At 39.5% G+C, this 24,857-nt stretch overlaps 1 protein-coding gene across 9 annotated transcripts in view; it reads left to right on the forward strand.

Moving 5' to 3' along the window:
• ATP8A1 (ATPase phospholipid transporting 8A1) overlaps nucleotides 1-24,857 on the forward strand; it is a 252,619-nt gene that overhangs the window by 85,460 nt on the left and 142,302 nt on the right. For 6 of the 9 annotated variants that reach the window (XM_043544446.1, XM_043544443.1, XM_037897863.2 and 3 more), the window contains 7 exons: nucleotides 1,176-1,253; nucleotides 2,842-2,930; nucleotides 8,297-8,341; nucleotides 13,875-13,947; nucleotides 17,436-17,541; nucleotides 20,140-20,222; nucleotides 20,406-20,455. In XM_043544446.1, coding sequence (XP_043400381.1) covers nucleotides 1,176-1,253; nucleotides 2,842-2,930; nucleotides 8,297-8,341; nucleotides 13,875-13,947; nucleotides 17,436-17,541; nucleotides 20,140-20,222; nucleotides 20,406-20,455 — 524 coding nt within the window. The remainder of the gene's footprint in view (nucleotides 1-1,175; nucleotides 1,254-2,841; nucleotides 2,931-8,296; nucleotides 8,342-13,874; nucleotides 13,948-17,435; nucleotides 17,542-20,139; nucleotides 20,223-20,405; nucleotides 20,456-24,857) is intronic. The other 3 variants (XM_027831495.3, XM_043544444.1, XM_043544445.1) reach the window with 1 other exon arrangement.

Below are 24,857 nucleotides of genomic sequence, written 5' to 3' on the forward strand. Positions count from 1 at the left end.
AGAGAGAATATGTGTCTTTAAAAATCAGTTGAGTCCAATATAAGACGACAAACATTAAAATGCCTTAAACATAACCATAAGGCCTTTGCACATAATCAGTACAGGACAATTAAGAGGATTTAGGAGTCTTAACAGGGCATTTCCATATTTTAATGTGTTTCAGTTTTTTTAAGTTTAAACTTAACTCTGATATTTTTTAGTTAATAATGTTTTGGGTTTTGTTTTTGTTTTAATAATTATAACATCCCTGTCATATATTTCACTCTAAGTTACTGATATGTACTCTCAATCTAAACTCCATTTCAATATATTTTTTTTCAGGGAATATTTACCTTTAGTACAATGTGTAAATGCCTTGCTGTGTTATACATTCTAAATCTAAGAAATATAGTGGAAAAGTCGATACTCTAATATGGTTTTCTTTTTTTATTTTCAGTGGTACCTGTTTTAGATATATTGATACAGTTACTGTCACATATACTGATCACTAAAATCATCTGAATAAAAACTGTCTCTAAAGTGTAGCATAAGTCATTAAATTAGTTTAAAAGCTGAAAACGTATTTCTATTTCAGGAGACTCTTTGTACTGACCTGATTGTCTCTGCAGGTTTTTCCGTTGAAATAGATGACATAAAAATAGATAATTTATAGTCGGGTTCAATACATTGGTCAGAGACTATATTTATAGGCTTGGAAGGATTAGATATTTATTGTTAAATGTCAGTAAACTTCAATTTCACTGTATACATACTAGGTGACAAAAATATTTCCATCTATAATAATTAATTATTATTATTATTATTATTATTATTTACAGATAAGCAAAGTAAGAAAAATGCTGCATGAGAACTTATTAGGGTTTTATTTAGGGATTTGTATGTTTTGACATATGATGTTGACAATTTGCGAGTTAATGTTTTTGAGCCTTAACATCTTCTGTCATTAAATAAATATTGTCTATCTTCCCCATTGTTTAACGCTCCCCAGAATTTTCCACAATTAAGAATTTAAATCGATAAAAGTAGGGAAAATGCTTAAAAATAAACATTGATATCCATTAAAAAAATTGAATTCTGTCACACCTATACATAAGTAACAACTGTAAAGAAGCTAAGTAATTTATCTTTTTAAAAGTACGGAAAACTAGCTTTTAACCACTTATATCTTTCTTTAGGATATAGACATGCACTATGAACCTACAGACACTTCTTCCATGGCTCGTACATCCAATCTCAACGAAGAACTTGGCCAGGTAGACCAAATTGCTTCCTGTAACTTAATAGTGTGTGAAATGATTCACTCTAGAACTTGTGAGCAATGTTTTTACTTGAATTGTTAATGTGAGAGTGGTCTTATTTCATAAATGTTATCAGTCTTGATTTTTTTAATAGGTATATTCTGAATAGTAATTATTTAAGTGTATATTAAATTATTAGGCATACATTTTTTCGTATACATTTATATGTTCTTATTTAGACAAAGGAATTTTAGCTCCTGTTTTAAATATACACGTGTGTATCAAACACGCACACGCGCGTGCACACACACAGCTACATTACAAGAACATTATTAAGTTTGCTAATTCAAGTGCTCAAAGGTTAAAAAATGCCACGGTCTGTGCCAGTGCACCTTTAATTTAGTCCTCTGATACAATACGCATTATGCAGATGCATCCTACTGATACACCCTCATGGGAACCTTTGGATCCACCACACACCCCTCTACGACTGAGCTAACAGAGCTACTGATAGGTTTAATAGGTTGTAATCCATCCTCTGTGTGAACCAGAGATGTATGGCCCATTTTTCCAGTCAGTTTCACAGATATTGCTGACAGCAGAGTGGTGATGAGACAGGAATCGTGGGTTCCATTCTAGGCTCTGGAGGGAAGTATTTCTAGAGGGCACAGACTTTTCTGCCCATTTCCCCATCCCATGTGTCCCCTCTGTCACCCCAGCCCCCTTGCCTCCTTCTCCCTACACCACTGCTTCTCAGCCTCCCCACTCCATCTCCTCATCCAATCTCATTTACTGGCTCCCAGTCTTTCCCTTCCTCCATTTCTCTCCCTGCCTCCCAGTCTTCCCCACCCCTTACATCCAGCCCTAGTCTCTCCCCCTCAGCTCCATGTCCCAGTCTCTCTATCCAGCTAATGCAAGTCTCTCACCCATGCAACTCCCGGTCCAAGTTTTCCTTTTCCACCTCCCCCAGCCTCTCATCCAAGTTTCTGCCCCTTCCCTAGCTCCTTATTCCAGTCCATTCCCACCTGTCTCTCTCTCCCCTCTCCCCCAACAGATCTGTCTCTTGTCCCCTCTGCATTTGAATCAGGCAGCCTCCTCCTCCACATTGCAGGGACCCAGCAGGTGGTCACTGAGACACAGGAGAGATTGGTCTGGCTTTTCTCACATATTTTTAATTCATGCTTTGGGATTAGAACTACGCTTTCCTCATAAGCATATTAGTACAATAAGTTTAAAATTTATTTGGAAGCACTGGCCCCTGTCAGACACAGGATATTATACTAGCTGCGCCATTGATCTCACGTAGTAGTGGAATTTCTGCAATCTATGGAGCATAGAACTGTGAAGTATACCTCCATGTGTTGAATCAAGCCCAATCTGTACATCCATCTTAATGTCTTATCTTTTGCAGATATGAAATTTTAGGTATCAAGAATGTATTCATAAGAGTTTATGTTCTAAGCCAAATATTTTTATAATCAATAAACTGAGTGAAGTAGTTCATTGCAGAAGTGGCTAAAAGTGTTTAGTATGTTAACAGCTATGAATGACTAAATATAGATATGTATTGAGTGTAATGTAATGAGTTTTAAAATTCATTTAGGTCAAATACATATTTTCTGACAAAACTGGTACCCTGACTTGCAATGTCATGCAATTTAAGAAGTGCACCATTGCAGGAGTTGCTTATGGGTAAGTGTTTTGGTTTTTTTTTATATCAACTTAAAGTTGCTTATTTTTCTTTGATTTCTTCCTGGCACTGGATGTAGTTAAGAAGACCTTTTTCTTGTGGCTATGAAAAGAGTTGTTGGTTATGAGGCTGACATTCTTTATCCATTCACTACATAAAAGAAAGTACCTTTTCTCACAAACCGAAGTTAAGATAAAATTTTAAAAGACTGAAGGTTAATTGTTACAGTTACATATTTCAGCACATCAGCTGTTTCTATATGTTAGTCTTATTAATACCTTCATTGATGAGTTTTTACTTACAGCTGCAGAAAATGACAATGTTTTGGCCCACATTTTATATTTCACACAGACATGTGCTCCTGTGCGTGCACACTTGTGTAAATGAACAGTTCAGTATGATTACACTGAATGAACAAGAATTTGAATAGCTTTTTGGCGTTAGGTTTTGATTTTACATGAGTCCAAAGATATGTGTGTGTTTGTTTTAACATAGGTTTGTTATGTGGGTTAAACAAATTCAATGTTTCATTATTTTAAAATTTATTTTTACAGCTTATTGTAATTAATACCTTCAACAGTAAATGTTTGCCTACTGAAATGATCTTTTCCTTTTATGCTTGAACAATGTGCCTTTTTTGGTAGAATTGCTTTTGCACCCTGATCTGGTGGGAATGACATAGGTGCTGGAACTAGGGGTACTGGATTGCAGCAGCACCCCCGGTTTCAAGTGGTTTCCATCTTACACAGGGTTTACAGTTTTGTTCAATGGCTTTTAGCACCCCCACCATAAAAATTGTTCCAGCACCTATGGGGAATGACCTCTTGTTGGTTGGTTGCTTGGTTTTGGTTTTTGGTGGTAACTGGGGGATGGGGACTCAGATTTTGCAAAGAGACAGAATAACAAAATAGCAGCTCAGTTTTTGGATGACCAACTTAGTCAGCTAATGTCAAGTACCTAGATATTCAGGAAGAGTAGAGAAAAATGTTTCAAGTGAATATTGCCTTGATGTATTCAGTGTTTGTTATTCAACTTCATATTTTCTGGGCCTGATCTTGTACCCACACTCCAGCAGTAGTGTAGAGGAACCAAAAAGTTGTCTTGACAGAGCATCGAAAGATTTCCCTGGCATATGGAGTGGAAGGGGGACAGCCCTGAAGCATGCTGCACTCAGGCACACCTACTGACTTAACAGCCCTAGGAGACCATTACAAGTATAAGTAACTCTGACACCAAATCACCTCCCAGCAGCCACAAGAGTTGGGGAAGACACAAAAGATCTGGGCCTCCAACTTCTTAAGCTTAAAAAGAATAAAACAGTGGAGGCCCTATGACTTTAAGGAATTTAAGAGCATCAGTACCTTGTTGAAATCTTTGTTCAGCCTGAGCCATACTGTGACTTAGTCTGTTCTAGCTGAAGCAGTAACACATAAATGAGTCTGTGTTTGTATTTTCTTAAGTGGGGTAGAAAGAGAAATATTTAAGCTTAAACCATAACTTTTTTTCTTGAGTCTAATAAAATCTAATGTCTTCTCCTTGACTTCTCCATTCTCCAACTGATTTTTTATTTTTGTCTGTAAAGAGTAGTTATGGTGGGAGCTGAGGCAAATTGCAGGACTTCTTCAGTCACAAAACCGCTTCTACTTATGAAATCTATTTCAGGCAAAGTAACAAAAGTCTTATGATCCTTATGAATTAGGCTGAATGAATGAAATTTGAGATAAGAAATAAAGGGAAATGGATGGCTCAGGAAATTGGTAATCAGATAAAATATCCTTTAAAGTCTGTTTATCTCTCAGTGACTTTCACATCAAATCTGCTCAGCTTCCAAGTTAAAAGGATGTGTTTTCTATCCACCAGATATTCAGAGTGGACCAGGAATCCACAAGTTATAACTAGGCTCTCTACCTTTGATCTTTTATACCAGTCCGGACTCTTGGGTTATAGTTTTTTTTCAACCAGCAGATGGAGATAGTACACTAAAACATGTGATGATGTAACACTCATTTATGTAGGCTTCTAGTAATCTCTGAGGCTTCAGTTAGAGTCAGCATTTAAAACCAGAAGAGACCACCAGATTAACTGGTCTGACCTCCTGTATATCACAGGCCACCAACACCACGCAGGACGTAGACACTAAACTCAGCAACTGAAATTAGACCAAAGTATTACCCGTAGGAGACTGGATTATTATGGGCCACAGGCAGAGAATAGAGGGGACCAAGGTGCACCAGTGCCTGAGATGGCAGGGAAATGATAATGTGAAATACACCCAAACAATCCTGGGAAATGACCCACACCCACATGCTGCAGAGGAAGATTAAAAAAAAAAAAAAAAACCAAATCCCTGCCAGTCTCACCTGGGGGAAATTCCTTCCTGACCCCACATATGGTGATCAGTTAGATCCTAAGCACATGAGCAAAAACCAGTCAGCTAATCTTCTGAGAGAATTCTCCTTACCACTTCACAGCCCAGTTGTTTTCTGTCGCCAGCAGGTGGAGAACACAAGCAGCCTGCTGCTAGAGGAGGGAAGAGAAAAGTAGACCTTGGAGGCCATAAGGCAGCCCTGTGGAACACTGTGGTGTGCAGCTGCATTGGCAGCACATATGAGGCACTCCCAGTCTGCTAATCATGAGTACCACATGCATAAGACTTTCTGTTGGCAGGCATCCAGTCTGGCTGACCCCAGTCCAAGACCAGGAGAGGGTAAAGCTCCAACTGTACCTCACATTGTCAGTCCTCTCTACCTAATCTGCAGGGGCAGCTAAGACTCAGAAGAGGTGAGCAGAGAAAGGTTTCCGGTTAGGAAGTCCTGACAGAATAGGAAGCCCTATAAAGACCTTCTGCATCTATGAACTCATCCAGATGGATGAGTGCCCCTGGAACTCTGGCAGCACCTATTCCCAGGAGAAGGAAGGGGAATTGAGTACAAGTGTAGACTCGGACCTGTCTCTTCCTCTGGACAGATTTATCATCTACTCTGAGTAGGGATAATGCTCCCAGTAAAGGACTGAGGGAGGGGAGGAAACGGCCCCATCAAGCCTTTGCAAGCATCCTCAGCACAGTCTTCAACTGAAGCCCATTCAGGCTCCAGATTGCTTTTCTGAGATACATAAAAATAATATTTTTAATCAAAATCTGTTTTGAATTTAAATTGATTTTAATGTAAATCAGTATTTTAATTTGAATGCTGCTAATTCTTTACATTTGCCTGTGTTGTAGTCTTAAATTGATACGTTGATGTTTTGTATTTTAATTAATTTCAAATTTTACGTACAGACTTTTTCCACTAAGAAGTTTCACTCTGAAAGTGCTCAACTTTGTTGAAAAGGACAAGGGCAGGAGCTCATTAGCATCCTTGGTGTAAGAACAAAACAAACTCAGACACAAAATTAATAAGCAAATAACCTATGCTACATCTGCAGCTGCTTCCACCTTCCATTATATTAAACTTCCACAAGTCAAGAAAGTTCAAATGCTTTTACCAGGCTATATTCCTCCATGAGAGTTTGCAGTTCAAAGTCAATGGGACTTTTGCTCTTAAGTCACTTTGATTCTTTAGAAAGTCTCACCCTGGCATGTCTAAATATGGTTTTAGGAACCTAACTTTAGGCTTCTGTTTTTGAAAATTTTGTCCTGTGTGAATAAAAAAAGGGTTCACAATAACTTTATTAATGTGATTAAAGTAAATAACTTCCATTGTTAACACTGAAGTAATTTTATATTGAAGTAATAAAGATTTTGTATGACTAAGAAGTTTCTAGTAAAAATATAATCTTAACTTCTGATTCTGTATACGTTTATGTATTTGCTTAGCGTTAAGCACATGAGAGAGCCCCATTTACTTCAGTGGGACTTTTTATGTGAGTAAAAAGTAAGTGCCTGGTTAAGTGTTTGCAGGATCATAATTTTAGATTTTCAGTTTTTATTTTATTTATGTATTTTGGCCTATAAAAATTTTTGTAAATTCAAATATGATACCCAAGAATAGTGAAAAAACAACCAACTAAATAACATTTACAATTTAGTTTATTATACATTTTAATCTAAAGTTACAGTAGCATAAAAACATTCATAATAGCTATTCATAGCTCAGCCTGGTTTAAATCAATCTTTTTTAAAAAAATAATAATCATCATCAGTGATTTCAATTACCTTGATACAGATTGATCCCTGTTGCTTCCCAATGTTCATGCATCCCCCTTTCATGAGACCTGAACATCTTTAACATAGCTTCTCCTTTGGGAAGATTCATTCTCCGTCAGGGAGCAGAAAGCCAAATAATACAGGGACAGCTCAGAGAGCAGCAGGCCTGAGAATTTTGTCTCTTGATTGCTTTCCCCTTTCAGAGCAGATTTCATGTGGGGGTGGGCAGAGAAATAAAATTGCTCCATCTCTGCAGCTCTTTTAAAGTAAATTACTAATGATGTGGTAAATAGGTTTTCACCTGTGTTTATAAATGGGTGAATTCCTTCATGCTGTGTAGCCAGTTGTGATGTTCAGCATTTTCAGAACACTGCAGTGCAAATATGTCTTTAATTACAAATATTTTCAAAATGTATGCTTTTGTGTACATTCAGAACTGATCAGTGTAAACCAGTTTGCAAGCTTAGGAGCAGATCCTCTGGTATAAATGATCACAGCTCCATTGGCTTCAGTGAAGCTAAAACAAAATACACCAGCTGAAAATTTGCCCCTTGGTTTCTGTTTTGACTTAGTTACATTTTGTATTTATATAAGTGTCTTGAACTAATACTGTTGAACTAATACTGTACGTTTAACACATCTTGTCCTGTAGGAGACCTCTATGGTTCTCTGATTTTAGATTTTTTGGGTTTTTTTAACCACAGTAATGGGCTGATCTGGGACGACGGGGCTGGGAATAGGCGATGGGATGGATCACTTGATGATTATCTGTTCTGTTCATTCCCTCTGGGGCACCTGCCGCTGACCACTGTCTGAAGACAGGATCCTGGGCTAGTTGGACCTTTGGTCTGACCCTGTATGGCCATTCTTATGTTCTTATCTGAAGCCCGTTAAAATCAATGGGAGTCTTCCATTGACTTAAATGGGCTTTGGATCAGGCAGTTTGTTGGGTGCCAGTGCATGAGGATAAATCAAGCATGAATTAATTTAGCCTGATTGCGTATTACAGAGCCCCAACATACATTTAATATTTTATTGCAGAATTTTCTGTTTCCTGATATTTTGGCACTAACAACAATTCTTTTGAGGTATTCTAAAAAGTTTTCCCTTTTAGTAACTCATTTCCTTCATGAATTTTTCTTTTATATGTGATCTGATTTTGTAGCCTTTCTGTGATTATATTTTCCTTCTATTTCTATCCTTCCTTTACTTTTTGCGCAGCCATTGTCCTGAGCCTGAGGATTATAGTTATTCTTCAGATGATTGGTAAGCATTAAAGATAATTTGGTATCTGTTTTGTTTAAAATTCATGATTTAATATTGGTTTCAGAGTAGCAGCCGTGTTAGTCTGTATTCGCAAAAAGAAAAGGAGTACTTGTGGCACCTTAGAAATAAATTGGTTAGTCTCTAAGGTGCCACAAGTACTGCTTTTCTGATTTAGTATTGTGTATGCTGTGATATTTTAAAAACGCAAACCTTAAAAATAATTTGAACTGGTATTCAAGCTCATACATGCAGACTGAATTTTAGATACATTTTTCCTGAGTCAATATTTACGATTACTAAATTATTCCTAATCCTGAAAGCAAAAGGGCACCTAACACCCATTGCACCCTAACACCTGTGGCACCTCAACAAATATCTCAAGAAGTTGAAGTTTCCCATGGTCCCCTGGCCTCCATCGTTTCCTCCCTGGGTCCCTGAGACTTGTACGCTGCCCTTGACTTGAAGGACGCATACTTTCATATCTCCATCTTCCACGGTTTCTCTGTTTGATGGTGGGCCGGTGCCATTTCCAATTTATGGCGCTGCCCTTGGGACTTTCGTCAGCCCCGAGAGTGTTCACAAAATGCATGGCGCTGGTAGACGCTTACCTGAGGCATTGAGAGTTCCAGGTCTATCGGTATCTTGACAATTGGAGCATATTAGCAGATTGTCCCAGCAGGACCATCTCTTCTCGCCGTGAGTGGTTGCTCCATCTGGAGGTGGGGTGGTCAGTGTGATCTTCCAAAAGTGGGGAAATCCACAGGTGGACTTGTTTGTGTTCTGTCAGAACAGGAAATGCCACATGTTCTGCTCATTTTTGGGGATAGACAGGGGATCCCTGTCTGATGCCTTTTTGCTCCCATAGTCGGGGGCTCTGATGTATGACTTTCCCACCAGTGCCCTTAATCCACAGAGTCCCTGTGAAGATCAAACAACAAAAGGCCAAGGTAATCCTGATAGCCCCGGCTTGGCCTCGCCAGTGCTGGTTCAGCATGCTGCTGGACCTTTCGGTGGCCACCCTGCTGCAGCTGGCTCTCTGGCTGGCTCTGCTGTCCCAGAACTACAGCAGTTTTCTGCAACCAAACTTGGTGGCGTTGCACCTGACTGCCTGGCTGCTACGTGGTTGAATGCAGATGAACAGGAGTGCTTGGCTCGTCTCCAGCAGTTTTTGTTGGGTAGCAGAAAGAGCAATCTGCCTGGCCAAATAGAAAAGGTTCACGTGCTGGGCCTCAGACTAGGGCATCCGGCCAGAACAGGCTTCACTGCAGGCAATTTTGGACTATCCTCTGCATTTCAAGCTCCAGGGCCTGTCCTGTCATCGATTAAGATGCACTTGGTCGCTATTTCGGCCTTCCACCGTCTGTCCCAGGGCAGGTCAGTCTTCACTCACAATATGACTGTCTGGTTTTTGAAAGGGCTGTAGCGACTCTACTCCCACATCCAGGACCCCATCATTCTCTGGGATGTGAATCTCATGCTGTCACGGCTCAGGGGTACGCCCTTTGAGCCTCTGGCTTCCTGCTCCCTTCTCCTCCTCTCCTGGAAGGTTTCTTACTTGGTCACAATAGCATCTGCCCGCAACGCCTTGGAAATTAGGGCACCTACCTTGGAGCCGCCCTATATGGTGTTCTAGAAAGACAAGGTCCAGCTGCGGCCGCACCCGGCTTTCCTGCCCAAGGTAGTTTCACTGTTTCATATGAGCCAAGACATGTATTTACCTGTCTTCTTTCCAAAACCTCATAAGTTGGAAGAGGAGTGCAAATTGCACTCTCTAAACGTCAGGAGAGTTCTAGCCTTTTACATCAAAAGGACTGAGGCATTCTGTAAGTTGACGCAGTTGTTTGTTGCAGTGATGGATGAAAGGTTGTCCAGCATCTGCCCAGAGAATTTCATTATGGATCACCACCTGCATCCATTGCTGCTATGATCTCCACTGTGCCTCCACTGGAAATTGTAATCACCCGCTTGACTAGGGCGCAAGCCTTGGTGGTGGCCTTTCTGCCCCAAGTGCCGATTCAAGTTATCTGTACGGCTGCTACCTGGTCATCTGTCCACATGTTTATGTCTCATCACGCAGTTACCCAGCAGGCTTCAGTCTAGCAATGTTGCAGGCTGCATGACCATGAACTCTGAGCCCGCCTCCATGGATACTGCTTGTGAGTCACCTCTAATGGAATTGACATGAGCAAGCACTTGAAGAAGAAGAAATGGTTACTTATCTTTTGTAACTGTTCTTCAAGATGTGTGGCTCATGTCCATTCCTTTACCCGCCCTCCTGCCCCTCTGTCAGAGTTGCAACTTTGGTGTTCAGATCTGAGTCAGATGAAGTAAGGCTGCCTCCACTCCTCACACCCAGTGCATACATGAAAAAGAATGACAGTTGCAAGGAACAGAGAGGGACTTCAGTATTGCCAACCTCAAGCGTTCAAAAATCATGATTCATATTTGTATTTACCAGAGGAATCAATGATGATCTTAAATTATTTTATTTATGCAAGGTTTTTCTAAAACAAGATAATTTAATCTATAACTGTCCAAAAAATCCTTGGCTCCCTAGACTCCAAGTTACCTAGCTGAAGGGAAATCCCTGGAAGAAAGGGAAAATACCTTTTGGGCGCAGTGGCTTCTAATGAGACCTTAAAGAGAGCTCCTGTTTTAATATAGTTAAATTGTAATCCATAAAATTCTACAGAAATATTTTACTGCTTCATTATGTTGGGAAGGGAAACTCTGGAGTCAAAATAGTTGTTGAGTGCTCACTGTTGCATTGACCACCAGCACTTTAACCCTTACTGCCACAACACTGGCTGGAAGTTGGGGTGAGGGAAAGAGGGGGAAGGGCAAGCAAATTATGCCAGGCACAGGTGTGAATAATAAGGGATTGAGAGTGTGCAGGCCAAACATACTACCAGCACTGAGTGCCAGTTTCATGTTTGGGTCAGGGAGTATTTGTGGGAGTTCAGTGCTATCTTCAAGCAGATTGTCAGTCACAAAACTCTGCAATTTAAATCCTTTTTTTCAAGGAAAGATATAAAGTATAGTATGTTGCCTCATTTACAAGGATAAATATGTAGTGCAATTGTGGTGTAGTTTGGAAATGTTATATGCATGGTGAACTAAATCATAATACTTGCAACATGCGATGCTATGAAAACATGGAGTATTCAAAGTTGCTTGTGTTAACTTTATAAATGCTATATGTATATCAGTGTACTTGCTAGTAATTGTGTTTTGGGCTAAAAAGTAAGATAAAGGATGTTTCCTGCAGAAACTAAAGGCAATTGGGTTAATTAATGCAATTCCCCAATACTGAAACAATGCTGTTGTAACGAGTCTTTTGAAGTTTCAGCCTCCTGATTTGATCTGATTCAAAAGGCCTTGAAACTGTATAAAATATCAGTCCTGACCTGTGGAGAGGGTCACTCACACTGGATCCTAGAACTCACCAGCTAGCATGGGGCTGTGACTGAGAGACAGGCCTTGCTTAGGACCTGAAGTGCTTTAAACCTGTCAGAGTCTCTGTCAGTGGTGGGCAACCTGCGGCCCGCGGGATGCACGTGACCCATCAGGGTAATACATTGGCGGGCCATGAGACAGTTTTGTTTACATGGACCGTCTGCAGGCATGGCCGCCCACAGCTCCCAGGGGCCGCGGTTTGCCGTTCCTGGCCAATGGGAGCTGTGGGAAGTGGCACAGTCCGCAGGGACGTGCTGCCTGCCGCTTCCCGCAACTCCTATTGGCTGGGAACGATGAACCGTGGCCACTGGGAGCTGCAGGCGGACGTGCCTGCGGGCGGTGAATGTAAACAAATTGTCTCACGGCCCACAGCAGTTTACCCTGATGGGCCGCAGGTTGCCCATCACTGCTCTGTGTGGAAGATGGGTGACCACCTAGTAAGCTTGGCATAAATGTTTTCTCTGAATAGCTTTTGTTTTGAATAAACAGCTTTATGAAAGCTGGCTGGTCATCGAATAACCCTGTCATAGCCCCTAAGAGAACAGAAATGCAGGTGCAGAATTGATGTCAGATCTGCTGAGGTGGTCGTAGTGGATTGCAAAAGACTGCAGCCCAAGACCCCAGTCTGGAGGGAGCAAATTGCAGGATTCTGACCCAAGAAAGAGGCAAAAGACCTAAGTGGGGTGTCCTTGAGAAGGCTGTTGTCAGGTGGCATAATTGTGTCTGTTTTCTCTCCATGTGCTGTACCAGCCCACAGATAGCTGGTTCAGTCAGCAAACCTTGGTATACTATCGAGAAGGACCACAGACTTGGTTCAGTGGCAAAGGCGCTTGGCCAGGTTTATTGCCGGCAAAGCACAGTATTAGTACCCCATGGACTCTACAGAGACACTAATACATATATGCCCCTGAAAATGGACCAGCTCAGTCAGCGTCGGGACTTTCTGCTGCTGCCTCCTGGGCCAGACAAAGATGGTTCTTTTGTGACCTCTCTTTTATACACTGATGCAAACAAGTTACGTATTACCCTTCTGACATGGTTAGTTACCACCCTGCACCTTGTACCTGTTGGTTCAAACAAAACATCTTCATCCATTATCCTGTCATCCTGACCGTATCTTCATGAGGGGTCGGGGTGGCCATGTGCCATCTTCGGGGAGTGTGTTTATATCATAACATATATAATGGTGTTTTTGTCTACCCTTCTGGAACGTGTTTACATGAATACCCAGTCCCTAGTAGTACTTAGGAGTGCCTGTGTTTTAGCAACACCAGCCATGTTTTTGCAAAGTTCATGTTCTGGCCAGTGAACTTGCAAGTAGGTGTTTGCTTTGTCTGACTTTTGCTCATAGCCTGACTTTTGTTCAGGTCTCAGGCCTTATACCAGGCCCCAGGCTTCAGCCTCTTTCTCTACTACAGAGGCTATGAAGGTTAGAGGGGACACATACAAGAACTCTGGCATATTACAAGTGTATTGTAATGTTGGTATCATTTGGAAATTTGTGTATGATGAACTAAACTCTAATACAAATGCTGTATTTTTTAGCATCTTTTTTGTAGCGTATGCTGGACACTCACAAATGTTTCATTATTAAAAGTAAATATAGTATAATTTCACTTACAAAAATAAACAATGGGGCCTCATCGTGCCATCTACTCAGTGTGGGCAAATCCCTGCACCTATGCAGAGTCCCTGTGACTTCAGTGAGACTCCACCTGGGCATAAGGGGCTCCTGTGGAGAACAGATTGCAGGATTGGGACCTATAATTTTATTTGGGATTAATTTTTACTGTGTCCCTTTTCCAACATCCAGTAAAGCCAGTGGCCAAAGTGGCCTCTGTGTTGTGATTTTATATATCAAGAGAGTTGTTTAGATTTCAGAGTTATCCAATACAGACTGGGTTCAGTTCAGTTACTCTGTGTATGTGTACATTTGTCAGTTAACATAGCGTCATGGTTAGAAATAAAGAAAAAAAATTAAGTTTGGCTTTACTGTGTGGTCATTGGTGATTTTCAAATGAATGATTAAGAAAATACTAATGATGCTCTTCTTACTTCTCTACTTAATTTTTCTTAGTCAGGACTCACAGACTGGAGAAGAGAAACCATTTAGTGATCCATCACTGCTGGAGAATCTCCAAAGCAATCATGTACGTGATATAGAAAATAAATGTTGTTTTACAAGATGAAAAGAATGATTTCAATAAAACAGAAAGAGTATCCTTTAAAGGAAATGAAATTTTGTACTTATATGAAACCCACCTATATTCTATGTAAATAATAGCCCAGCTTTCCATTCATGTAAAGTTTTTTGTACTCATTAGCCATGGAAGTTTGTTAATTGTAATTATACCCACATGTTCTTTGAGATGTCTTGTACACATATTTATTCCATTGTTGGTGAGTGTATGCCCAGTGTATTTAAGTTGGAAACTTCTGGTGAGGAGTACCCATTGGAGTGGTGCATGCACCTTTAGTGACCTCCTGCCTCCAAACAAAGATATCATTCTGTCCCATTCTCAGTTCCTTCTCACTGCCCATAACTAAAGTTGGAGGTCCTAGTGGTGCCTCGTGCTCACTGTTTTTTCTAGTACTTATCAGCAGCCTTTCTTGTATAAATAGTTAGATATTAGCATAGTCATTATTCCTTAGGGCTTTCCTACAGAGAGACTCAGTGCGCAGCAAACTGGTATGTGAATCTACAGTGCACGAACTTGACACACACTAACTGGTCATGTAGACTGTGCTACCACACACTAAAATGTCTGTAGTGTGCAACCTCAAAGCACACTGTGGAACTTGTAGTGTGCAGTCCAGGGTGAATATGGCTAGTTAGTTTATGGCAAGCTAGTGCGATGTAGAGTCTCACTCTGGCTTACCCTGTACTAAGAGTGTGTCTACACAAGTGTTGGAAGATGTAAATTCCAGTTTGAGGAGATATACGTGGACTAACTGATGGAACTAGCACTCTTAACAATAAAGGTATTGCCACTGCCATGGCAGGGGCTAGCCACCCTAAGTTTGTACCAGAGCAGCTAGCCCATGCTGTTGCTTTTGCTGTCATGGCTACATATCTGTTTTTAGCGTGCTAGCTTGATCAGGGATAGCATGGATATGTCCTCAAACTGGAATTTACACCTTCCAGTTCTAGTGTAGACATACCCTAAGACTCCATGTAGATAAGCCCTTAATTAGGTATTCTTAGTTTTTATAGCATTTCTTTTGTTCTCCTCTTAGGATAATGTTTGTTTTTGTTTGGCTCCTGGGGTGGTATTCTTTTGGGTCTTGAGGGTAGCAGTCTTAAACCTATAACTCTTAAATGTTTCTACCAACTTTTTATCCTAGTTATGTTTATTATATGATCTATGTGGTTTAGGTGATGGTAGAATGCCCAGAGTCCTTGGATGGGTACCATTTATGTATTTATATACATCTAAATTAACTGATTAAATAAAAATGAGACAAAGGTCCTTCCTACTTTATGATACTTGGAGGAGAGATGATATATACATTTTCTTCAGTAGGACAACTCACAGACTTTTAAAGTTAACCAAATGCTCAAGTTCTTTGCTGGATCAGGTCTTATAACAGAAATTAGTAAACGTGTGCCTCTTTCCTGGAGGAATTCAGGGCTCTGAATCAAAGGACAGGACAGAGCCATCCCGTTTTGAAAGTGAAACTAAAGAGGTTTCTGAGATTGGTGACTTACCATATAGTTATACCATTCCTCCTTCAATACTATTTCTTGAATTGTCATTTTCTCAGAGTTTTATCATTCTGTACAGTATTCGGGAATTGTTGTTTTTACAGTTGAAGTGCCTCACTTTTAGTAGAGTTCTGTGTTTCTCATTTGCAGTAGTACAAGAATCTTTCCTAAGTGACTCTCAGTATTGGCAACTCCACGTCTTAGAAATTCTTTTGGGAAATGACTGTTTTTGGCAAGAGTTTGGGGATCTTAAAATTGGTGATTTCCTGCTGTCAGTTTGAAGTGTTTTGAGATCTACAGATGACCTAAAGTGCTGAGTAAAAAAAAAAAAAAAAATTGAATTTTTTTTTGTTTAGACTGTCACACTAAAAGCAATCTGACTGACCTTGCTTCTGCCCTTTGTGTGGGATTGGGCACAAGTTTTAACAGAAAATGCAGCAGCTATTTCTTTAAAGTGTTCAGGAGAGGTGTTGAATTGACTGGACTGGAACCTGAAATCATATGTCCACAGAAAAAGTACAGCATGGGCAGTGATAGTGCCATAGTAAAATAAAAAATACTGTGTCCAGACAATATTAAAAGAGAATTCACTTCACAATAAATGTTAACCATGCACACATTACTGAGTAAAACATTTTAGTATGTCATTCAACTTTTGTCCATATCTAATGTGCTTACTTACATGATTTATTTACATTTCCAGTTGAGCTGTTAATTGATATTAATGTTTTACTACCTGACACTAAATGGCCGAATTTCAAGTCCATCTTCGAAGTATGGAGGCATTCGAGCTTCTCAACAAAAACATTTGCACGAATTTTGTTAATGTGGGAAAAGCAACTTATTTTTCCTGATCTTGTTCTGAGAAATGGCTGAACCATTTTTGCTGAAAATTTCCAAAGTAAATCAGTCTGAATTAGACATGGCATGGATAGTTTCAGTCCAAATGGTTAAAGTTTGGCAAAATTATAAACAACTGACCACAGTGTTATATTATGGGAAGTATTGGTGCCACAGGGTTCATACACTGCTATGGCATCTCCTCCTGGCTGCTCTGGGAATTAGCTCTTTTCAGGTCTGACATCACCTTCTGTTGCTCATTGTGCATCCTGCTGCCTCTCTCTCTGTGACTCAGGTTGCTCTCTCTTTGTGACTTGGCCCTTCTGATAGGTCACTGTATGTTTTTATCCCTTCTGGGGTATCATAGTCTTTCCATACAAACTGTCTCAGGTTGTCTTGTCTTCCCATTCACCGCCCAGATGGTGCCACTTCCCAAGTGGCTGGTAGGGGAACCCAGGCCTGTCCTCTACCCTGGGTTCCAGCTCAAGGACCCTCTATTCAGTAGCCAAGGTTTGCACCATCTTAAGCCTTGTTGCTATTTCCCTGAGCCTTTTCCTGCACCCTTTTCCTTTCGGTTTACTTATGTCCCTCTGTGATGCCCAGAGTGGCTACTGGCTCCCTTACTGCAGCCCTTTTCCCTTTCTGCTGTCAACTTCCTGTCTTTATACTAGCCCTGTCTGTTCCTACTCAGCTGGACTCCATCTTCATTCAGGGGTTACTGAGGTTACCTAGTTTCTTTCCTCCTATCCTGTTAATGGGCCCCTTCTCAGCCTCATTGATCTCTTCTAGGCTAGTCTGAGGTGAACACCCCATTACACTTGGGAAGCCTTAATTATAGGCATCAATACTTGCACCAACTATACAAAAGGAAAGTATAGCAGCAGTTTGAATGTACTTGAAGCAAATTAGCTGAATGTTGAAAATGGTTTATGTATAATGTCATCAACCAAAAGAATGTAGAAATTTTAAAAATGTTTATTCTTTGTAACCAGAAAAGGAGATTTTCCCCTGAATTAATATTTGCCAATATGTACTAAAACATTTTAACAGTGCACCGATTAATTGTTACTTTTTACCCTGTTTTTGGACTAGCCAACTGCACCTATAATTTGTGAGTTTCTAACAATGATGGCAGTGTGTCATACAGCTGTTCCAGAAAGAGAAGGTGATAAGATTATATATCAAGCAGCATCTCCAGGTAAGAGCTAAATAATTATGTGAACTGTAAAATATTCAATCCACTCAGCAAGAATGTTAATTCAGAACTTGATGAATTACCCCTAGGTCTTCCCCTTGCCCAGAAACTTAAATAAATGTGCAAACGTAGTGATATTTAAGATCAGTTTCATACATTTTTACTTCTATAAAAGGCACTGTTTGGGATTTTTTTCCAATCCATGTCTTAGGGAGGATTTGTAGATGTCACATAGAGTGTACAATAATAAAGGGTGGTTTGTTATCTTCATTGCAACACCCAAACTGCTGTGCTGCGAAAAGTTGAATGGGTTAAGAAATACAAATAAAATTCAGAAGAATGTATTCAGTAAGCCAGAAGAGCTCTCTCTGATGCTTCATAGCAATGGCATTGACTTAACAAAGTATCACACACAAAAAATAACGCTATGTAGTAATCATCAGGAAGGAAAATGAAACCTCTTAAGCAGGACAACAATTCTGATGATAAGCCAACATCAACACAGAACAAGAAAAGACAATATTTAAAACACCAGTAAACCACACTTCAGACATTTTTTTCAAATAGATTCTTGCAAAAATCAGCATGAGCATTTTGTGATGTGTATATAGTTTTATTACTCACAGTTGCCTGTTAGTATCTTATATACTGTGCTATTATGGCACTTTAAATAAGAGCCAGTCTTGAAGCAGAAGACTGACATTTCTATCACAGTGCAATGACTCATCAGCTTGAGCTGCAGAAAAGCGACTCATTGAGTTAACGGTGTAATGCTGTTGCAAAAAAAAAAAAAGTGAACATCTTTCTAGGATGCATTAGCAGGAGTGTTGTAAACAAGACACAAGAAGTAATTTTTCCACTCAACTGATCCACACTGATTAGGCCTCAACTGGAGTATATTGTCCAGTTCTGGGTTCCACATTTCAGGAAGGATGTGGACAAATTGGAGAGAGTCCAGAGAAGAGCGACAAAAATGATTAAAGGTCTGGAAAACATGGCCTATGAGGGAAGATGGAAAAAATTGGGTTTGTTTAGTCTGGAAAAGAGAAGACTGAGCGGGGACATAACAGTTTTCAAGTATGTAAAAGGTTGTTACAAGGAGGAGGAAGAAAAATTGTTTTTCTTAACCTCTGAGGATAGGAGAAGCAATGGGCTTAAATTGCAGCAAGGGAGGTTTAGGTTGGACATTTGGAAAAACTTCCTAACTGTCAGGATGGTTAAGCACTGGAATAAATTGCCTAGGGAGGTTGTGGAATCTCCATCATCGGAGCTTTTTAAGAGCAGGCTAAACAAACACCTGTCAGGAATGATCTAGATGATAATTAGTCCTGCCATGAGTGCAGGGTACTGGACTAGATGACCTCTTGAGATCCCTTCCAGTTCTGTGATTCAGTGATATGTACACTGAAGTTAAAAGTTAATGGATTAAATTAACAATGGGTAATGGGGTGGCTCACATCCCGATGCAGTGTAGACATACCCTTAGACACCCGGTAAAATTTTCAGCTGTGGCGTTGGTTATTATTTTTCATTGGAGGTTGCTCTTTCAACCTAAAGGAAAATAATTCCCCTATGAAATTTTTTCCTGTGCTGCCTCTGATGTGTTGGCTCCTTTGAAGCAGTGCAGCAGTTAATGGAGCAGCTTCTAAGATGTACCTAGCAAAAAATAGTTTCATGTTTTTCAGTGGGCCTTCTAAGAGGCAAGAGGACTCCAGCACAGGTAGACTGGTAGTGTCAACTTCTCGTCTGAAACTAAAACACCAAAAGGGGACAACTTTCCAGAGAATGCAAGAATAATAGGGAAGTTTAGAAATGTTGAATATGAGCTACTTCAGTTTTACAAATTTAAATGAATAATCATACTTTCACTCCATATATAGTAGTAAGGAATGGGGTCACAGAATTGCAGCATTTTCCCAATGTTATATTTTAAATTTCAGCAAAGCAAATTTTGGGGAAAACAAGAAATTTAGTGAGTAGGGTTCAGTGGAGGAAAGTTTTCAAATTCTATAAGAAATTTTGAAAAGCACTATAATTAAGAAGGCACAGAGTACAGATCCTCTGAAAAGAAGACAATTAATAGGAGTTGGCCAGTGTGATGCCAGTAGAGGCTACTCAAATATGTGAGAAATAGAGTACCTGTACTCAACATGGGAAACCAGGGAGGCACCTAAACAAGAATTTTTAGAGTCAATTATGGTTTGAGGAGGAAAAAATAAGGGTGTCAGAAAAGCAAAAAGAATTAATGCTAGTCAGAGGTAATAAGGGATTATACAAATATATAAAATGAAAAAGAAAAGGAGGAAAGAATAGTAGGACTGCTGTTAAATGAGGGTAACATTGACAATGACTCGGAAATAGCTGAGAAACTGAACTTTTTTCAAGAACAATAAAGAAAATTTGAGCAGTGAGGAAGGAAGACCTTCTAAATGATTTATTTATTGATGAGGTAAAAGAATAACTGGAAAATTTGAACAGGTACAAATCTGCCTGTCTCTGTTGTTTATCCTACAATACTTAAAAGATACTTAAAACTTGAAAATTCTTTTTCTTGTTAGTTTCTCAATCTATTAAAAAAAAATTGAAATTGGTTTGTTGCAGATGAAGGAGCATTGGTCAGAGCAGCCAAGCATCTTCATTTTGTATTCACTGGAAGGACACCTGACTCAGTAATTATAGACTCTGTAAGTATATTAAAATTATGCTGTTATTTATTATTAATATTTTGGCATGAATATGAAATAGTTTACATATTTAATACAATTTAATCCAATAGGTTTATGCCAAAAAGTAGTTGCTAGTCTTTTATTTAAAAAAAAAAAAAAAAAAAAGCTTAAATCTCACGAACAAAAATGTCTTTTTTCCAGCTTGGCCATGAGGAAAGATATGAATTGCTAAATGTGCTGGAATTTACAAGGTAATGCAAAATAAGCATTTGATATATTTTGTTTTCTATTTGTTAGCGTTCATTTTTGTGCATATATACTCTGCTGATTTTTTCTTTGATGGATAAAATAGTGGGTTTAGTATTGAGATAGCATACGTTCAGACTTGAAAAAGACTAAGGGTTTTGTACTTTATTTGGAAACTTTATAATATGTACTGTGCTTTAGCTCTATAGTATATATTCTCACATTATAATTGATGGTATACCATTGTTCCATTGGTAGTGTGTATATAAAATAAATGGAATTTTCCATTCAGTATGTGATCTCTGTGTTCTGCTGGAGTTGTGTATGTGCGCATAAGGAAGTAAGGTGCAATTTTGTTTGTAAAGTGTATCTGTATATGGAATGTGATATGTGAAAGTACGTGTGGAAGGACTCAGGATATGAAATCCTTTCCTCATTGAGGACCTGCTTTTACAAAGGCTTAAGCACGTGCTTAACTTAAAGCGTGTGAATTGTCTGATTGCTTACCCTGACACAGTGAGGGTGAGGAGGAGTTTTATAAGTGGAGGAAGCATTATACTGACCTCAGGCAGACCTCGAGGAAAAAGAGAAAGGAGAGAGAGGCACACATACATCGAGGACTTGCACTGGAGCTGTGATTGATTTGATTAAGGTGAAGGACCAGAGAGGGTAGAACTCAAGTGTGACTTTGGAGGCCAGGAATGGTGAAAAGACCAAAGGAGGTGTCAGGGAAAGTTGCCTCTAAGAAAAGGAGGAGGATTGAAGGAAAGGTAATTGGAGAAGAATGAGGCCTAATGAAGTGAAGACCAGAGAAGAATGGGCAAAGGGAAGAGGAAACTGGTGAAAGAACCAAGTGAGAAAATATTGAACAACAATCACGTAAGGGAGACTAGCCCAACTGGAAAAGAAACTTATATTGAAGAAGATGGTTTGAGTAGAGAAATACTTATATTTTAAAAGGAGAAAATGCATAGAAAACTAGTGGGAGGTGAAACAGGGACACCTAAAAAGATGAAAAGTTACAAAATATAGCTGACGGAAGCATAGATGAGGAAAGGAACAAAATGACAGAGCAAGTTACTTCATCCTGTATTGATTCTATATATAACCTTCTTTTTTGTTGTAAGAAGTTAATAGATATGTGGCAAAAAGTGTCTTGCAACTCGCTTGACAGTTACAGCGATGTGCAGTATTTATATAGAATGGGAGTACAGGTTTCCCTTCCCTTTTTCCTGTTAATCTTTACCTGTTTTATAGGTTTTATAAACATTTTTAAAGCTCGTGAGTTGCCAGGAATGGTTATTAGATACCACTTGTGCTTTTTAGATAAATGAAAACTACTTACCTGTGAATCTTGTTCTCTAAAGAAATAAGTTACAGTAGCTTACCACTCACACACTCACTCACTTAACTCAGAACTTTCACAGTTTACTTTCCAGTTCTTTAATATTTGCTTAGACTTACTGGAGACACTAGGGGTCACTATTATTCCACAGCAGAAGTGCAAAATGTTCCCTGTTGGATCCAACAACTTCAGAATTTTGAGCTCTGAGCCTGCCCAACATTTCTGTGAGAGGAGCATGCACCCTCAGAGAAGTAATCTATTACAATTTATACTTTCTGAGAACAAGAATTACAGATACTGTAAATGGCTTTGTTTTCTTGAAAGGTAGGCAGCTGATCCTATGTAGATGTAACTTTTGCAACCCTTTGCTGCCTTCCAGCATAAGCTGAATAAAGGGTTGTTTTACCTCAGTTCAGGTACAACACACTGCTACACCAAACATTCACAACAGTACTTTGAAAGGATAGTTGGTAACGAGGTATGTAGAAAAGGGCAAGTGCAGGAAAGTAGGGTTAAAGCTACAGTGCATAGTCTTGTGGAGTGTGAAAATTGTGCTAATCATAAGGTATGTGCCTATGAGTAGAAAAGAAGTGATTATGTACTATTAGGAAGCATAAGTTTTTATTGTATTGTATTTAGGACTGTGGGTGTGATTTTCAACCCTACCAGCATATGACTATGAATGGCTGTGGACCTCAGGCAGTTCAGATTAGCTTCCTCTGATGGGGATCGTTGGTAATCCACAATACCATGGTGTGACTCAGTCACCCCTGAAGCAACAGATTTTTCTGGAGCATCTGAAGTCTTGCTAGCTTAGTCCTTTGGCTCTTGTGGTAGACACATGCTTTCAGTGTAAAAGATTCCAGGATTCTTCTGTCTTTATTATGCAATGCTATTCTGATTTTTACAACATTGTCAGAGGCCACAAAACCAGGTGACAGTGAGGGGGCATCAGCTGCTCCTCTGTGACATGTTTCAGTTGTTCCAAGGTATTTTTAATGTGTTTCTTCAGTCACAGGTGCACAGCAAGGCATGTTATCAAAATGAGTGGGTTGTTGCTAATGCTGACATTATGAAGTAATGGACATATATTCAATGCTTTAACCATTGGCCCATGTGTCCATGCAGTTGGTTGTGGCAAGAGCCCTCAGCTTTCAAAAGCCCTCTCCCTCCACACGGTGAAGCACACACTGCCAGCAGTAAACTAATAGAACAGTGTGTGAGAAAACAGTTTCAAAGAGAAAACAGTGTTATATCTGAAAACAGTGTTCCAGTCTGAATTCCCAGCTTAGTTCCCTTACTAGAGGCTTACTCCTGTGCTCGTTGAAGTCAGTAGCAAAGCTCCAATTGACTTGATTGGTGCAGGATCAAGACCAAACAACAAGATGTGTGGGAAGGTTCCCCTTCTGTTAGAGACTGGGCAAATTATATGCTTGCAGACTCCATGAGTAGTTGTACTCCAGTCAGAAAACTATGAAAAAAGTATGATTAATCTGACTAATAAAAAGATACACAGTGGTAAAACAGAAAATGAAACAAAAAGGGAAGAGAGAAATAAATGGAAAAATAAAAATAATTTTGCAAAACAAAAACAGTCTACATTTGTTTCCATATTTTTTTTCTAAAAATTTTGAAAAACAAAAATTAAATTTTTCATGAAAAGTTTCAATTTTGAAAGGCCATTTTTTAATGAAAAAAATTGTTGGGAAAATTTAAGCCATTTCTCCTTAACAGTGACAAAAGCGAGACATTAACCAGATTCACCAGAATGCCTGCCACTATCAGTTGTTCAGCAGAACCAGACTTTTGCTGAAATTATGGCAGAGGAGAAAAGTGATTTTTTTTTTTTCATTTTATTTCCTTATGCTGCAATTGATCTATTTTGGAATAGGTTTTTGCAGCTGTTGCTCCACCATTAGTTATACGTCATTCACTATGAGGAATGTATATGGAGAAAAGATAACTACACTATTCCAGGTTTCAGAGTAACAGCCGTCTTAGTCTGTATTCGCAAAAAGAAAAGGAGTACTTGTGGCACCTTAGAGACTAACCAATTTTGTAGCTCACAAAAGCTCATGGTCAAATAAATTGGTTAGTCTCTAAGGTGCCACAAGTACTCCTTTTCTTTTTACACTATTCCAGTAAACTGGTGACAGTATGGTTCAGTGACTGGAACCCCTTTAAGTTAATGAAATTCCTATGATAGACTAATAATAAAACAGTGTGGGGAGTAGAACCTGACGTCAGTTAGGAGGACCTTATCTGATCATCACTAAAGTGGTTTATATCATACTTGCACACATCCAGATACAAAGTTTGCTCGGATGTATTGAGTTGAGGCTAAAAAGAGCTGGGGATAGTTCCACAGTTTTCCTGCAGACTGAGAGTCTTAGTGATGATACAAATTATAGCTGAAAGGCATGTTGAGTTCAGCCATTACAGTAGGTACTCCAGGGACAGGCCTAAAATGAACTTGGTTAGCTTAGAGGGGAATGGGGTAGTAGGGTGATGTATATACCAGTTCCTACCTCATTTTTATCCCAAAACATACTCAAAATGAGGGTCTCATTTAGATGCATTATCTTCAGTGTGGGGCTTCTCTTATAAGTTGGGTGAACTGAAAAATGGGTGCTCTCTCCCTCCCTTTCTCATCCTGGACTAAAGCCAGCCAATATCTTCCAGCTAGGGCTTAGCAATGCAAGCAAGGTTGGATGTCTCATTAACGAACTGTGGTTTTGGGTTTTTTTTTCTAATTTTCAAAACTCGATGCCTAAAGTAAGGTTCCTAAATCCATATTTAAGCTCCTCTACACTGTAGTTTTATAGCCTCACAGCCCAAGCCCCATGAACCTGAGTCAGCTAACGTGGACCAGCCATGGGTGTTGTATTGCAGTGCAGACATACCCAAAGGGTCTTTACAAGAATGCTCATAGCCCCTATGTTTACCTGAGAGGGGAAGGACTAAGTTTGGGATTTTTGAAAGCTCTTAACATTGGCCTAACTGGTTCTATTGAAGTCAATAATAAAACTCCCATTGACTTCAGTGGCAGAGTTATGCCAGTG

The sequence above is a fragment of the Chelonia mydas genome, chromosome 4 (genome assembly GCF_015237465.2).
Source record: "Chelonia mydas isolate rCheMyd1 chromosome 4, rCheMyd1.pri.v2, whole genome shotgun sequence".
Taxonomy (NCBI): domain Eukaryota; kingdom Metazoa; phylum Chordata; order Testudines; family Cheloniidae; genus Chelonia; species Chelonia mydas.